Source organism: Mustela nigripes, chromosome 15, assembly GCF_022355385.1.
Source record: "Mustela nigripes isolate SB6536 chromosome 15, MUSNIG.SB6536, whole genome shotgun sequence".
In the NCBI taxonomy this organism is placed as follows: domain Eukaryota; kingdom Metazoa; phylum Chordata; class Mammalia; order Carnivora; family Mustelidae; genus Mustela; species Mustela nigripes.
Window position 1 is genome coordinate 20,557,525 of NC_081571.1, and position 18,127 is coordinate 20,575,651.

At 43.2% G+C, this 18,127-nt stretch overlaps 1 protein-coding gene across 1 annotated transcript in view; it reads right to left on the reverse strand.

The window, feature by feature from the left end:
* The window catches only part of LHFPL6 (LHFPL tetraspan subfamily member 6), a 235,958-nt gene extending 223,723 nt beyond the window's left edge, over positions 1–12,235 (reverse strand). The window contains exons 1-2 of the mRNA XM_059377806.1: positions 12,144–12,235; positions 10,061–10,626 (exon numbers count right to left, since the gene is read on the reverse strand). Coding sequence (XP_059233789.1) covers positions 10,061–10,445 — 385 coding nt within the window. The 5' untranslated portion in view covers positions 10,446–10,626; positions 12,144–12,235. The remainder of the gene's footprint in view (positions 1–10,060; positions 10,627–12,143) is intronic.
* Between the last annotated feature and the right edge of the window lie 5,892 nt (positions 12,236–18,127).

Genomic DNA, 18,127 nt, shown 5'->3' on the forward strand with positions numbered 1-18,127 from the left:
GATATTTACCCAAAGAAAACAAGAACACTAATATGAAAAGATCTAAGTTTGCTAAGTTTGCTGCAGCATCATTTACAATAGCCAACATATGGAAGTGCCCCAAGTGTCCACTGATAGATGAACAAATAAAGAAGATGTGGTGAATACAGACAATGGAATATCACTGAGCCATAAAAAAAGAATGAAATCTTGCCATGTGTGACAATGTGAACAGACCTAGGGGTCATTATGCTAAGTGAAATATACATATTTCATATGTATATTTCATATACATTTCATATACATATGGAATAGGAAAAACCAAATAAACAAGCCAAAACAAAACAAAACAAAACAAAAATCAGACTCATAAATACAGAGAACAAACTGGTGGTTGCCAGAGGACAACCAGAGGGTTGCCAGAGGGGAGAAGGATGGGTGGGGATAGGTGCAACAGATAAAAAAAGGTTAAGAAATACAAACTTCCGTTATAAAATAATAAGTTAAGAGGAAGAAAAGTACGGCACAGAGAATACAATCAATAATATTATAGTAATGTTGTTTGGTGACAGATAACTACACTTATGGTGAGCAGAATTGACAAATCACTATGTTGTACATTTAAAATTAATACGACTCTGTATGTTAATTATTCTTCAATAAAAAAAAAAAAAACTATTAAAAAAAGACTGTGGGTTCCTTAATAGCAGTTCCTTATCTCCATTTGTATCCCAACAGCTAGCACTGTTAAATGTCCATAAACACTAATCCCCTTGATTTACAACGTATTTTAACTCAGCATTTCCCAAAGCTTATTCTGTTAACCATTAATTCAAGAAATCTTATTGCCTATGACAGGTATGTAAAACTCTGCCATTCCCAAATAACTTCGTGAATCACAGTGTTAAGCAGATAGTATCTTAGTCCACTGGGGCTGCAATAACAGAATATCACAGGCTGAGTGGCTTATAAACCCCAGAAATTTATTTCCCACAGTTGTGCAACTGGAAGTCCAAGATGAGAGCGCCAGTGTGGCTGGGTGGGGGCCCTCTTCTCAGAGGGAGAAGGAACAAGGAAGCTGCCTGTCTTCCGTTAAGGGGGCAGTAATCTCCTTCATGAGGGCTCCACCCTCATGACCTCATCACTGTCCCCAAAGCCCCACCTCTTACTACCAGCAAAATGGCAATCAGGACCTCAACAAATGAATTGGGGTTAAGGGGGACAATGTTTTTCAGACCATAGCAACTGGTTTCTTTATTGCAGAAAATCAACAAAGCTCACTCAGAGCTTTTAAAGTGTGCTTGAGGAAAGACTTGTACTATGCAGCATGATTTCCACACAGATGACCACAGAACACTTTTTTCTCAAAGGACTAATGTCACACAGGGACATCATAAGGAGACACTGCTTTAAATCTCCTCAGATTCGCAGCATTACTTTATTTCACCTCTGAAATAGTTCTGTGAGGTAGGAAAGAACAAGGTCACCCCTTACAGATAAAAATGTTGCTAATAAATAATGAAAATGAAATAATACATCATCAAGTATTAACTGAACATATGAGATGGCATTTGCTCTTCTAGTCACTGTGGGACGAAAAGAAAATTATGTCTTAGTTCCTGCTCTATTTGAAGACACAAGACATACAAGAAAAACAGAGAACTATAACATGGAACTTTCTTTTTACACAACAATATTTTTAAACATGTTCCAGTACATCTAAGTAGCTGATATTGCCTGATTATTGAAAATATGAGACACATGAAAGGGAAGTTATTTACTAGAGTTATAAGCAGGTTGGTTCTGGAGTTTACATTACTTTTGAGCTTTATGAGCTGTAAAACCAAAACACCAGCTGTTCTGACATCTACCATCTAAAGAGAAGATAACTAGATCCTCCAATAATTAGCCAGCAATATCAATGCACCAGAACCAGACCAATGTTGAATCTAACCTCATGATCTTCTCAACATAACCATTTAGAAGTCCCTGGGAAATCCCTAGACCCCTTCCCCAGTGAACTCTATTTGTTTCCATCACAAACATTTTAATGATGAAGATGGACAAGGTCAAACATTGTCCTTCTTTTCTATAAAAGATACAAGGTCCTTGGTTTCATTATCTAAGAAGTATGTCCTTTGGAATTAACATTATCTTTACCCTTAACAATAGGGCACTTACACTAGAAAACTTTGCCAGCAGGTAATAATGAAAGATAACATTCTTCTCTTAAATAATTGTTAAAAGACTGTGGTCAGATGTTTTGGCATCCTCCCCTAATGGCTCTATATGCATATTACATTATTAACATTAACCTGCAATGCATTTTTTAAAAGATTTTATGTATTTATTTATTTACTTACTTATTTATTTATGAAGTGTGTGCAAGCCAGAGTGGGAAGGTGCAGAGGCAGAGGGAGAAGCAAACTCCCCACTGGGCAGAGCGGGGACCCCAACATGGGGCTGCACTCCAGGATCCTGGGATCATGACCTGAGCCAAAGCAGACGCTTCACTGACTTAGCCACCCAGGCACCCCTGTAATGCCTTTTCTGAGATTTGGCAAAAGTTGCTAGATCACTTTCCTACCAGTGATTTTATTGTTCTACAATACAAGTATAAACAGAGGACCAAGGAACAATAAAAAATAATTACCTATGATAAGAGACATATTATCCACAATGGCAAGATATTCTGAATTCTCCATAGGCTACAAGGTGGAACTTCAGTTCACACTTTACTGTGGGTTAACAGCATTCACAGCACAAACAATAACTAATGGGATCACTTTGGGCATCACTCTCTAAATTTCAGTGCTCTCAGCTGTGGAAAAGAATAAATTGCCTGCCTCAATGGACTAAAATGAGAACGGAATCAGTTCAGCAGATGACTGGTCCCCTCGGGGTGCTGAGCCCCCAAAAATTAAACACTTAATACTATACCCTCCCCATTCATCCCAGGAGACTGGTCATAGACAACGTACTGAATGCGCTGTGAGATTTGCTGTCATGAAATGGATTGACTTTCCATAACCCAATGTTTCTCAAATCAATTTATTCCTGCTTGATCTTTCCTGTTAACATCTATTGGTACACCCGGCAATCCGTGTCCCTCAGAATGCACGGAGGGTGATATCTTCAGAAGAAAAGATAAACATCCACGAACAAGTTTTGAACCTGATGCTGGTTTTCTTTCTGACTACAACCAGCACACACCATAAGACAGTCTTGCCAAGCAGGAGGTAGCTGGAGAGGTCAAATACTCACAGGCACCAATGATGACTGTGTCCCAAGGGCAAATTTCATCATCTCCTGATATCACAGAGGAAGATGCAAAGCTCTCCAGAGTGCGTGTTTTGAGGTTGTTTTTTTTATTATAGGAATGGTTATGAATCGCATTCGTCAGTTTGCTTTCTTTATGAATGACACACATTTTCTCTGCGTTAAGGAGGCTAACTAACCCATGCTAACTAACCCTGGCCTCAGCGGGATCCACGTAACGCTATGCTAGCTGGTGGTGACAAAGGGAAATAGACTAAAACTCAAGTGACTCTCTTGGAAAGACTTTACTCTGCATAAAGTAAATGAAGATGTAGACCCTGTCAAAACCATCAATCTAAATAATTCTAGGTTAAAAGTCTTGTCTCACAGACATGATAGGCCCACGTGCGGCGGAAAACCACTTCCTCCACCATTTTAACCAATTATTACCATTAGCATTTTTTTTTCACAAATACAAAATTGGGACGTAAAAAACCCATCATCCAAAATAGGTAAAAACGGAGTACACCCCAGCACACTGTCAGAGAACATAAACCATCAACAAAGCACTCTCGGGCTGAAGGAGGAAAACAGGGCACAGAAAATGACAGCAGGTGTGTAATTTGCAGGTGGAGTCACAAATCAAAATAGTCTTTATCTAAGCACAGTGTGGAAAAGATTTGGTCCTTCTGCTTTCTGAGCATATACACAGAGCTGACTATCCATCAGGAATGCCCCAAATCTCTAAGATCAGAGAGAACACAGCTAGAAACTGGTCCGCTCACACAATGGTGGTGATATCTTGCTGCTTCTGTCATATGATCCCCAAAATAACTACGGATAGAAAGAGATTGATAGTCATACTTAGGTTTTCGCTAGACATAAGCCTAGGCCCCCAATACCGGGATAATATGAGATTTGAAGTGAACAAAATTCTTTCCTATTTCCCAAAATGCAGCCTGGGGGCCATTTGTGTTCTAGAACTTCTAGGGGAAGCTGTTGAAACAGCTTCACCTGGGCCCCACTCAGACCTGCCTACGAATCACTCTCTGGGACAGAGCAGGAGTCTCCCTGAGAAATGAACTCCTAGGGCACTTTCAGGTCTCCTAGAGAATTAAAAGAATATGGTATTGAATTTTGATGTCAGTGACTGATATGGAGAACTTGAAAGCTTTCTACAAAAGTTTGAAAACCATCAAAAACTTTCCAAAGGAAGCCTTAGAAGTACAAGTATTTCTGGGCAAAAAGGAAAAAAAAAAAAACTTAGGTAGAAGAAAACTGGTGGGACTTCTGAGTGGCTCAGTCAGTTAAGCGTCTGCCTTCAGCTCAGGACATGATCCCAGGGTTCTGGGATGGAGTCCTGTATCAGGATCCCTGCTTCCCTCTCCCTCTGCCACTCCCCATGCTTGCGTTCTCACTCTCACTCTCTCAAATAAAACCTTGAAGTAAAATCTTGAAGAAGAAGAAGAAAGAGGAGGAGGAGGAGGAGGAGAAAACAACTGGTGACCATGGCTGTTTGAAAATATAATCTTAACATATTAAATATAAATATAAAATTTGGTATTTAGGTTTTATGAAAGATCAGCTAATTCATTGACATCCCTGCCTATAAGGAGTCCAGAGCTCAAAGCGACTTGTACCTGAGGCATTCGCTGTCAGTTGGCCCCACTGCTGCTCCCTCTAGCCCTTCCCTGGCTGCCAAAGGCTGGCTCTCACGGCCACACTGCCTAGCTTCCATCCACCGCCCGTTCCTCATGATGAGCAATGTATGTGGGACATATGACTGTGTGGAAAGGAGTGTCTGTGGCCCTAGAAAGCACCACTCTTCAAGAGTGCATCATTTTTTCCCCTAGAGATGTCTAAGATCAGGAGACCCTTTCCTTAGAGCCCACGGAAGTGCCATCTCGCCTCCCAGCAGAAGCTCTGACCAGCTGGTTCCGGAGTGTCCTCCCGGCCTAGTCATTTCACTTTTACAAGACACACGTGGCTTTCTGGAGTCAGTCAAGGGCTGTCTTCGCCCATCTCTCCAGTCTGCAGTATGGTTTTCATGTCTTTCAGTGAGCAATTCATGACTAAAAATCCAGAGGGTATATGAAGGTCTTGTTTTGAGTTTCACTTCTATAAAATCTTGTTTTGGTCATAGGGCAATGGCAAATAAAAGAATATATGTAGACACACACACATATATAAATATATGTATAGATTAATATAGTATGTCTAAGATAGAGAACTTGAGGAAAATGATTTCCTGTGACAAAAACAGGGAGAGATAGAACAAGGATGTCCTTAGCCAACATGACACTACGTATCGTTCCAAGCCCAATTACAGAACTTTATATTGGATTATTACACAAGTAAACAAACATTAACTAACTTCTGAAAGTAAACAATCTCCAAGAAGTCAAACATTTCTAAAGCACGAAATGGTTAACTTAGAACAGGGTTCTCGAGCTGGGGGCTCAGAACAAGCATCATCTGGAAACTAGTTAGAAATGCAAAGTATCAGGCCCCTCCCCAAGCCAATGGAATCAGAGTCCCTGGGTGGGTCCCAGGAGTCTGTGTCTTAAAAGCCCTGGGTGGTCCTAATGCAGGGTAAAGTTTGGGAACCATAGGCTCAGAACTCAAGATACTTCCCTGGTCTTTACCTTCTTTGTTGGAGGGTAGCTGAACGGAGCAGGAGTACAGTAGGAAGCAATGCACAAGGTGTAGCTTAAAGAGGAGCGAAAAGACCCCTGCCTGCTCTCCCAGCTGGCCTCAGAAGTCTCTGGATTTCTTAAAAAATCAGAGCAGCTTCTTTCCATTCATCACAGTCACTAAAAAGCCACTAGGCCCATGAATATGCCAGCCCTCCTCCTTTATCTTATTCCTTAGCAGTCACTTGACAGATAGCCAGAAAGGAGGGGAAGCACACAGTGGCATATCACATGACAAGTCAGGTTTAAAGGGGAGCGAGGGAAGGAGAGTTGTGAGCCCTCATCCTAGAGGGATGACAGACAGGTCGAGGTGGGACCCTACCGTGAAGGGATCTGGAAAGGCTTTCCACACACAGAGCAAGGGATGCTCAAAGAAACACTCCGTCATCATTACTGTCTTCAGGAGCACATAACTAACAATCAATTTGTTGAGAACATGGTCTCCCCTGGCTTCCTCAACAGAACACCTTCCAAACGGCAAAGGTCGCTGTTGGCTACTAATTAGCACTCTCTACCCATTTTATACGTATATGTGATGCAAGTTCAAGCTAATGTGGAACAGTAGAAATTTGGGACTCCCTTCCATGCCTCCTTTATCCCAGCAGCAGCAGTGGCTTCTTAGGACGAGAGACACACAGACCCTGACATTAACAAGCACCGGCCAGAGAACTTAGAGACAGATCCATTCTGTCTTCACCATGTTGCCCCATGTTATATTTACAAAGCACAAAAATAAGACATTTCCTAACACATGCATTAGAAGTGTGATACTGACACTTAAAAATTTTGTGGAAGGACTTAATGACAACAAGCAGTACCTGAAAGCACGTAATTGTATACTTAGCAAACGCACCCAAATGAAAACCTGCTTTCTCCTAGTGCCATCACTATCAGATACACATGGACCCGCTTTTATCATACACTCTGTTTCTCTGAGAGTGTTTGAAAAAACCAAGGCCAGTCTGTAAAAATTCTGACAGAAACATGACTTCCAACGTAAGATGGAGAAGTGGCAATTAAAATTTCTGTACAAGTTGCCCCAAGAAGAGCACGAGTCACTGATTCCTAGAAGTACTCCTCTACGGGGTAAAAATGTCATATGCGACCATCCTGTCTTGCCTCGCTCTGCCAGCTGACAGGTGACATTTTAACCTCTAACCAACCACAGCAAGACAATTCAAAATTAAGGTTGACACTTTGTCCTTTAACTAGTTCCAAAGTACTGCAGGGGCTTCACTGCCTGATGTTACACCATATGTGCAAACTCTAGACACAGCAGGCAGGGGTAAGCAGGATGCCTCTGTACTCTGCCATTCTCCTGCTTCCTGTTGTTTTTGGAGCAGCCCTAACTTTAGCTAAACATAACCCGTCTGAGTGAATCATTTTTAGTAAGAGAATCCGCCTTATAGAAGAGCTCGCTGTATGCAGTCTGTATTTCAGAAGCAGAGCCATCTACGGAAGGCTTAAGAACTCACTGGTTTGTTATTTTGCAGTCTTTATGAAACCCGCCCATTTTATGAAAAATTTCATAGAACAAAGTTACTAACCATTGAAGTTTTTATGAATAAGACCCCAAATAATTATAGAATGAATCGGGGCGCCTGGGTGGCTCAGTGGTTTGGGCTGCTGCCTTCGGCTCGGGTCATGATCTCAGGGTCCTGGGATCGAGCCCCGCATCAGGCTCCCTGCTCCACAGGAGACCTGCTTCCCTTTCTCTCTCTCTCTCTCTCTCTCTCTCTCTCTCTGCCTGCCTCTCTGCCTACTTGTGATCTCTGTCTGTCAAATAAATAAATAAAATCTTTTAAAAAAAATAAAATTAAAAAAAAAATTATAGAATGAATAACAGGAAGAATTCTTTTTGAAGTTTCCCCTTCCCCCAACTTGTCTACCATTATGCAATAGTGACGGGAGACAGATATTTCAAAACCTTTTCCAGAACGCAGGTCGTTTTTTCATTCTAAATTTACTCTAAATCTTGATTAACAGGATGTATTTACTTACTTGTGCCCTCAAGAGTTCTGATTCAGAAAAACACTATTTTAGGTTTTACGTTCATCTTTATTTTTTTTCCAGGTAGGAGAAATACATATGAGAAAGGAGAGGGTATCAACTGCTGATAATAAACTGTATCCTTAGCTTAAGGTCAGTGACTCTCGCCAAGCAGAGTTCATGAAAAGCATGTACAAAGTGGGGAAAAGGTCCTTTTAAAAACACACCCAACTTCCCCAGTGATCTTTCCCCTTGAGTTTTCTGTAAAATAGAACATTTAGCTCTGTATCATTCCAAAAAATCTATACGTATCTTAGGGAGGGGAGCATAAATCTCACGGGTCTCAGGTTCACTTCCTGTTGCCTTCCTTCATGATACATTTAAAGATAATCAATAAAAACTGATTTCTCTTTGTAAGCATTTTTCTGTTCTGCCAGAAATAATGGCAGTCCCCACCCTAAAATGAAGGAAAAATGGAAAGTAATATTTATCATAAGAGGAGAAAAAGGAACTGCCTAAGCATTTTTCCTGAGCTAAGTGAAACACAAACAGCAAATCAAGTTTACTCTTAAAGAAAAACAAATTTTAAATACTCCCAAGCACTAATTCTATTTCTGAAAACTGTGGTATCAAAAAGTTTTCAAGTTCTGGATTTATATCTTGGCTTTCAACAACCTCCTTGTGTTCTCTAATCGTTTCACTACATTTCTATATGAATATAAATATATATGTATATATATATATATTTTCACATATACACAAACACACATATATATATGTATCTCATACACATGACTTCAGCTCAATGTTGAACACTGAAACACCAAAGAAAGGACAGCTAAGTCCCCCAGACCGCCTCCCAGGGCAGAGTGCAATGCAAACCTTCAGGGAAAAACACAGATGAGAACAATATTAATCCAGTAGAGGAATAAAGACCTGCAAGCAACATTGTTATTTGTTTTAAAACACAAATCTTTTTTGCCTCTTGTCTTCTTAGCCCAAGGATTTTCTTATCCAAAATGTTACTTGAAAGTGTTCTATTAAATAACCCGCAATCATCTGTTAGGATTTCTCCAAAAGGGTCTATCTGAGAACTATCCATTTTAATTTTTTTTTCTTCTTCTGGATTCTTCTGAATTCTTCACAAAAGACTATAAGAAAACCCCACATGGAAGAAGAATAGACTTTTACTTTGTAATGAAGTTACAAATACATTTTATACATTTTCCTGGCTTCCTATTTCCCTTCATTCTGTGCTATCTACAGGTTGTCATATTTTACCAGGATGGACTATAAATCAGGCAAGTTCAGCCTGTCAGTTTGAAGAACGGAGGTGAAAAGCACAGTGGAAAATATATAAAGTATAATTAAAACCATATGACCAGATATACTGAAGTAATACTTGTTGGAGGAAACCCAAGTAAAAATCAAACCATTTCTGGTGTTAGTGAGACTCTCCAGTCCATTTGGGACAAGCACTCAGTTATTTGCTTTTTCTTTTTTTCTTCACAGCAAGAGCATCCAGGGAAGTTAAATCCTAACAAGATAATTAAGTCTATGGCCGTATTTGCAGCGGAATGTAATCCATAGTTGTTCATGTAAAACTGATCTCTCATTTAAAACCATAATCATTTATTTAGAAATATAGTTTAAGATTCGTCAAGGGTCAATTTTATGCCTGCCAAAGAGTATTAAAGGCTTATGACAGCAATGTTGATTCAAAAAGCTTTTCAACTTTTCATCTCTAAAGACCTAAAGATGCCAGTAAGACATAGATAATCGAATTGCTTACTGTTGAACAAGGAGAGCAGGAAGTTAGAAAATCTAAACTATCTCCCCTACTAAATTATAAACAATCGCCAGGTTGCCACCTCATTCAGGTTGTACTTGGCAGGCCAATGATATATATATATACCTAAAGATGTACAGAAATTAAGATCTCTTCAAGTTATAAAGCAATTCCGATTTAAAACAAACAAACAAACTTTGACTTTGGCAGTCTATCACTAAAGCCACCCCATGTCTATTTCTCCAGAGCATTCCAAGTGCCAGTTATAAGGATTTTGGCAGACAAAAGGAACATAATTTTCAATACTGCTTTGGGATTCCAGTAAATAAGTCAAAGTGAACAAGTTACTTACCCCCCAGAAACTGAATTCCTCCAGCCACTCTTCCCACTGTCCTGGAGATGAGCTCCGACACACAGCAACCCATGAGGGCGGTGAGGGCCACCAGGAGGAGGAGGCCACAGCCCAGGCCTGTGACAATGGTACAGATCCTCCATTCTGCACTGGGGATGCCCTGGAAGGAGGCGTAGCGCCCACACTCCTCCACCATCACCATCATCTGCCGGCTCTCATCGTGGACAGGATAGGAGCACCTCCGGAAAGTACCGAAGGACACAGACTTGCCCAGCTGTGATCCCCAGAGCCAGTAAGGCATGAAGAACCCCACACAGGAGGTGGCAGCACAAAGAAAGGAGAGCAAAGCCCAGATCACCCCAGTACAAGTCAGGCTGGATGCCATCTTTCAGGGCAACGGGGACGCGCAGTAACTGTTTAGGACTTCAGGGGCCAGGGAAGGTGTGAAACCACCAGGCAAGGGGGGGCAGTCCACACTTCTGTAATGGGGGGTGTCTAGTAACAGAATGGATCTTCAGTCTTCCTGACCATCAACTTCCCATTCTCTGTAGTAAGGACGATGGTCCCTGGCAAAACAATAATAAATGTTAAAAGTGAAATGTTTTTAGAGCAGCGATAACACCGGTATAGTTGGGCTGCAACTCTTAATGAATAAACATTCAAACTTGCCTCAACACTTCAAAAGTGGGAAGAACTCATTCTCTCTAGAAACTTCTCTACCATTCAAGTTTTGTCAAACTAGCTCATAGCTTTTTCATGTCTTTATCTCCTGTAAATGCTCCCAAATTAACTCTGACAGCTATTTACTTAAAGAAATGCATGGCTTCTATTTGCCAAGTCAGTGAATCCATTTCACATGCTCACAAGGAAAAGTAATGTAGCATTTTTACTAGCAGTAAACATGATTCCAAATATTAAAATAAAGTGAATCATACCATGGTTTGTTTATTTGGCTTGCAAGTTCATGCTGATAATTTGTAGCAACTTTTCCGTGTCCCTTTAGGTGCATTAACTCTGCACGAGCCCAAACAAAATAATTGGGATAATTTTCACAGCGGCAGAGCACCATAAATTCAACAAGTACTATAGCCTGTCTAGGCACATAGAATGGATGGAACTATTAGGCACTCCCTGTACTCCTTCAGTAGTATTTGTGAATTCCTTCAGTCTTAACCCCCTTTCTCCTAGTGCAAATGAAAGAAAGGCTGTGTAGGGCTTCCTTCTGATTCATGGGTTCCAGTAAAGATTGGTAGGACTCTCTCTCCCGCGGAACGATTGTCAGCGTCTAATCTGAAAAGTAATCCGCACATTCTAGTACTCCGCATGGAACCCCAGTCATTCAAAGAGTTCAATGCGCCTTGACTTCCAGCCCTCCCTTCCTCTCAAAAGGAGTTCTTGAACCATTTCCCACACTTTCCATACAGAAAGGAATACAGAAGCAGCCCATGCACCCCCACGGTTCCATTCCCAGAACCTATAACTCCAGTTTTTCAGTGTCCACAGCAAATTCCCTCTCCCTGGCCTCCCCCGTACCCAGCCCTCACCCCTACCGTTTCCTCTCCACCCGCCGCCCCAGTTCCAGCCCAGTGTGTCACTGCGGGGGAGCTTCAACTACTTTTTTTTTTTTTTTTTTTTTAAATCATGTCAACTGCAGTCAGCGTCAGCGTTAGCCGCTGAACTTGGTCTGCCTGGGCCATGAGGCTGGGGGAGGTTGCGGGGGGCGGTCTGGGGGTTGGAAGGCCCTCATCTGCAGCCAGGGTTTGGCGCTCCGAGGGGCGGGCCAGCCCACCGTGGGCCCCTCGCAATGGCCCCACCCCGGACGACACCCTGTGCTCCCGGAGCCCCGAGCGGGGAGAGGGGCATTTTCCGGCCGTCCCGCGCGCAGGGAGGGGAAAGCACGGGAAGGCAGCACCCCCCGGAGGCAGCCGCCGACAGCGGACGCGGCGGCCGGGAGAGCCGACCGCGCCGCGGGGCTCAGGAAGTGCGGAGCCGGGAGCAGCCCGACTCCGGCGGCGGGGGGCCGGGGGGCGCGGGGAGAGAGCGGAGTCCGCGGCGCCGGGCAGCCAGCGCTCTCCTCACTCACCCGGCTGGCGGGCGGCGGCCGGGGCGCGCGCTCAACTTGCTGTCTTCCGCGGGCGGAACATCCACGGCGCCCAGCGCGTCCTTCCTCCTCGCCGCTGTCCCTCACAGCCGCGGCCACCCCGGGGCGGAGAGCGGCGTCCGGCCGGAGGCGGAGGGTCTCGCGAAGGCCGGGCTGCGCCGCCACCCGCGGAGCCCCCGCTGCCCGCGCTCTCCGGCGGTGGCTCGGACGGAGCGCGGTGGCCACGCGCGGGGCGCCCGGGCTCTCACGCAGAGGAACAGAGCTCCCTTTGGCAGGCGAGGCACGCACCGCCTCCTCCCCTCGGCGGCCCGGCCCTCCTCTTTCTCTTGTCCCCTCCCCTCGCGCCCGGGGACCCCACGGCCGGCGGAACGCGGACGCGGCGCGGCCGACCGGGACCCGGGAGTCCCCCGTCCTCGTCCCGGGGTGGGGGTGGGGGGGGGCGCAGCTCTGGCTGCTCCCGCAGCCGAACCCCCCCGCCGCCCTCCCCTCTAGGCTCCTGCCAAGAGGGGAGGGCGGGGAGGCACGCAGACCCAGAAGTAGGGGAGAAAGTTGCCGGTCTTCTCCGGGCTCCCGAGGGGCTGCGAAGACCAGACAAGTTCCCTGGTTGCATTTCTGGGGCTGGGGTTTGCGACTTAAGCGCCCGTTTCCTACCGGAGATGCAGATGAAAAGGAGCGCCTCAACACTGGGCAAAGTGACCCTTTGGAGCTTTGAGGAGGTCCTTGGGTTGGAGTCACTTTGGAAGGAGTTAGAAAAGCCAGTGTGGACTGAGAGATAAGAACGGGAAGCCTAAGCTCAAGGATTCTGTCTGGCAAGCTTCTTTCCAGACAGGCCAGGGAGAAGGCAGGGGGAGACTTCCAGCGAGCAAGCCTCTCCCCAGAGATACCCTTTCTGGGAACCTCTTTCAAGCCATTGTATTCTCTCCCTCTTTATCTCTCCCTCCCTTTCTCTTTTCTTTTTTCTCTTTCTCTTTCTGCCTCTCTTTCCCTCTCCCTCTCCGCCCTCCTCCCCTCCCGCCCTTCCCCTCCATCTCTCCAACCAATCACTCTTGGAATCAGAACCATTAGATTTCTGTCTTAGCTTGCCCTTCTCACTCACCTCTTTGGAAGTTGAGAGCTACATTCAGTAGAGGACTGTGGGCGTCTCTGTTGAAGACCATATTTGAAGAACCCCGCCGTGTAGGAATAGCAGTATGTAAAGCAGATACTTCCCGGGATAGTCTGTGAAGTGCTTTTTCAAAGGAGTTAGAAGTAATAAATGGGTAGGTATATATAATATTTCATAGTAAATTTTCAAACTGCGTCATTTCAGTTAGCCATAATGGTGGACATTCTTCCTGCAACTACAGCTGGAGATATACGTTCTCTCATTATCATATTGAAAAGACTTGAGTAATCTCTTGGGTTTTGATTATCATGAGGAGGGGGGCTCTACTAGCATCTAGTGGTTAGAGGCCAGGGGTGCCGCTAAACACCTTGCAATGCACAGGACAACCTCTCAGAATTACTCAACCCAAAAAGTAAATAGTGCTAAGGTTAAGAAAACCTGTTTCAGTGAAATGTCAGGTGGTTCCCTGTTCCCCTGTAGCTCATCCCTGAAATCCCAGGTTCAGAATCCCTGATTCAAGTGATTTAAATTGTCTCATACAAATCACTGGTTACTTAGTTCTGGGATGGCTCAAATGATGGGTCTGACTTCCAGTTAGTGCCACGCCCGTAGCTATTACCCAGAGCCTTCAGATATATAATGTGAAGGCAGAAGATAGAACCATATAAAGACAAAATTACAGTCATGAGATTTGTCCGAGAGGTTACAGCTAAAATGCGGGCTTTAAAATAACTCATGGGCGCCTGGGTGGCTCAGTTGGTTGAGCAACTACCTTTGGCTCCAGTTGTGGTCCTGGGGTCCTGGATTTGAATCCCACATCAAGCTCCCCCTGCTCAGCAGGGAGCCTGCTTCTCCTCCCTCTGCCTGCCACTCCCCCTGCTTGTACTCTCTCTGTCAAATAAATACATAAAATCTTTAAAATAAAATAAAACAAAACAACTCATTATTTGCATCCTATTAAATAGGTCAAAATGCTACTGGAGAGATTCTGCTTAAAATGAAAAAGAAGATAGAGGAAGAGGTTGAATTTTTAAAAGATTTATTAATAATTAATAAATCTTTTATTATTTATTATATAATTTATTTATATAATAATAATAAATAATAATAATATAATAATAAATAATAAAAGATTTATTAGGATGTATATGTCAATTATTTGTGAAAGCATAGTACATTATGCAGTAGGACTCAAATTTCTAAATTAGATGAATGCGTTTGGACAAATGGTGACCTTTCCGAGCCTGAGTTCTCTCATTTGTAAAAAGAGCCTGTAATGGGCGGTTTTATAAATTTTAATTTAGTGAAGGAGGGGGCAGGGGAAGGGCAGAGGGAGAGGGAGAGAGAGACTTTCAAGCAGACTCTGTGCTGAGCAATGCTCAGCTGACTGAGCCACCTAGGCGCACCTGTAATAGATGGTTTTTAACATTGTCCTAGCTCATGACTTCTAGCATCATGATCATAGAAGTATTCATATATTTGAGAAGGAGTCTGGGAGTCATCTGATTTTGCTTAAGTACATTTAACAGATGAGGAAGCGGGGGCTCAGAATCCTTCTGGTGTGCTAACCAAAGCTGAGCCTAGAATCCATGTATCCTGATTTCCCTTCTCATTCCACCATGTAATTATGTTCCCAAACTATAAAATCTTCCGAATTACACCTTGGGTTCTTGTGTGTATATTTTATAGGCAAAATGCATTGTAATATCTTTAAAACCCTTGTATTAAATTTGCACCTTCAAAGGATCTTTAAATTATCTCCCAGCCAGAAGTTCCCACATAGTAGAGGTGGTATGTACCTCTTACTCCAGGTTTGAGTTTCTAGTACATTTGGAGAGTGGTCTTGTTGAGTCACAAGATGAGATGAGGAGGCTGTAAAGCATCTGACAATGCCCTTGGTTGGCTATCCAAGATTAAGTCCCAACTCCTTGTCCTTGTTCCCTAGGTAAATACCTCCCTTCCAACATCCTTAAAGCTAGTGGCAATCACGTGATCTCTTTAGCTAATGAGTCTACTGAGGAAGCCTCAGGGAAGATTGCATTCTCTGATAAAAAACAGCTGTCTTCAGACACCTTCTTGAAGGATGAGGTGTTTGAAGCTGTGGCAGCCTTCTGACAACCATGAGGAGAATCAGAGACAGAATCCCAGGTGGAGCTACACACCTCCTTTTGAAATTTTTAAAAGTAAATTATAGATTGTTAATATGGTTTAAATCACTGTTATTTGAATCTTCTGCTTGTAGTAGCTGAAAGCATTCCTAATCAATGAAGTACCATCCAGATAAGACATATGCTCAATGACAGGAAACCCAGCATGGTACCTGAGAGCTTCGCAGTTAAAGATAAATACTCAATAATTGAACATTAACTGGAAGAATTAATGAACAAATCAATATCATTGTGATTATGATCCTTGTTCCTGTGCAGCCTACAGAGCCCGTCTTTAATTTTTAAACAAATAGGGTGTGCTATGTAAAATTAGGGAGGAAGTAGGATAGCGGGATAGAGGAAACGCCATGGAATCAATCACTTCTGACTCTAGGGGAGAGGTTGGAAAGGGACCTCTTCAATTGATGTTTGTGATAAAAGCTACAGTTCGGCTCATACAATGCCCATTTCCAACCCTCTTCTGCTATCACTTTCTCCGCAACAGAAGCAGTGAAAGCTAAAATCTCCATTCCCCAGCCTCGCTTGATGTCTGAGTGGCCATGTTGACAGTGCTGGCCATCGATGAAAGTGGAGTGGTGCCGCACCCCACCCCACCCACCCCCGCTCCCTGCCACCCCATCCTCTTCCTCTTTCTTCCAGCCTTGAAAACAGATGTGATGGCACCTAGAAGCACAGAAGCCATTCTTCAGCTATGAGGTGAGAAGGATGATGACAAAAGCCAACACACTAAGAATGATGGAGTAAAATGGCGCCAAGAGTCTGGATGCTTGGTCTTTTCACTAGGCTGCTCTGTTATCCCCAGACACCCTTACCTGTTTAAGCCTCTGTTACTGGCAACAAACAAGTGCCCACTAGACTACTGAAATGACCTGTTCTCTTGCAGTCCAGAAACCGGCACCATGGGAAGGTGGATTAGACACAGGGTGAGGGGCCATGAAGCAGAAGAAACAAAGAGTGCCGGGGCACCATTCTTTCTCTGGCAAACGGTGGCTACAGTGGGCATGCATTGTCTATGGCATGTATTGGACCCTTCTTAAAGTCTGGTGAGAGAAACAGGAATAGCCATGAACACAGTTTACAAAATAGCTCCCCTTAAAGTCCTAACCTTGAGAAATTTAAGAAAGACCGAAATTCTCAGCATTATCAAATGACCTGCCACGAGAAGGACCTCTGAATACAGGCCAGCAAGAGAGAGATGCGGGAAGGTATAGTGTGTAAAAGAGAATTAGGGCATAACAAAAGCCAGGCTCTAAATACTAAATAGAGCCCGGGAAGAGAGATTTCTTCAACGGCTCCCGGCCTAGAGCTGATCAGTTCTGTATCAGAATACGTCATTTGTTCCTCCACAGAGGCACTGAAGAGAGGCTCCACTAGCTGAAAACTCATCACGGTGCTCAGGACAGAGGATGTAAAGTAAACAATTGGAGAGCATGGTAAGTTCATTCTTTTGGCTGCTTCTTTCCTCTGTACATTCCTGAACTACCCTTGCCCCTCATGAATCTTTCTCTCTCTTTTCGAAGAGTTTGTTTCTTTATTAGAGAGAGAGTGCATGTGCACACACACGCATAAGGGTTGGAGGGGCAGAGGGAGAAGCAGACTCCCCGCTGAGCAGGAAGCCCAAGGCGGGGCTCCATCCCAGGGCCCCAGGATCATGACCTGAGGCAAAGACAGACTTTACCAGCTAAGCCACCCAATGCCCCATGAATCTCTTCTCAAGACAAATTTAAATGAGTATTGCTATGGTATTTTACTGCATTGTGTCCATCTTGTATAGAGGGGGGAAAAAAATCTCACAAGACAAGTGAACTCTCAGGTTTCCTGGTCTCCATTTCAAGTAGTCTCGGAGTGAGATCATGGATTGCTTTTAGAATACTCTTTCTCTCGCGTACATGGTTATGCATACATTTACCATAGCTGCCCTAACATCCTATTAAAGGAGGTTGCCTATTTCATTTTCTATGAGCTTTCTGTCATGTGTTTGATAGACTCAAGGCCTGTCTTCTGTAGAAATTGTGTCTTGTTATGTACGATTTCTAAACATAGTGATTTGTATGACTGTATTCCTCAAGAACTCTCATGGAAATAAGGTACATAGAGTCCATGGTCTGCTCCCAGGAGTGCTGTCTGCATTATTCATTTAAAGTTTGCAAACTACTTTGGCAATCTAAAGTGTCATATAATTTCTCTATATTATTCTTTTATGAATTAAAGCAGCATACAAATTTTAAATCAATAACTTATTCATAAGAAGCAAAAAATGTGAAGTGTTAAATCGCACTTTACATAGCAAATATTTCACATGAAGCCATCAAAATGGAAAATGTCCATAATACATTATATATATGTTTTGCTAAATGACCCAGTAAGCAATTTCAAGTAGTACATGATTATGTTTAATATTGAATCAATGTCATGCGTTTGCTACTTTTAAATTCTTCTTTTTTTCTTTTTGTATCAAAAATTATCTCGGGCTTTTTCAGTGTTATGACTATGTCTTATGGGTTTTTAAAATTTTCCCAGAACATGTAGAAAGAGGAGTATAATGAGTTCTATAGAAAGAGATAAGAATTTTTTCTGTGATAATATTTGCTGCCAATCACTGATACCTTCTGAGAAAATTCACAAAGATGTGTTTCTGCAGCATTTTAAATTTGTAAATCCTCCCTTCATCAAAATAAGATGCATTGGGAGTA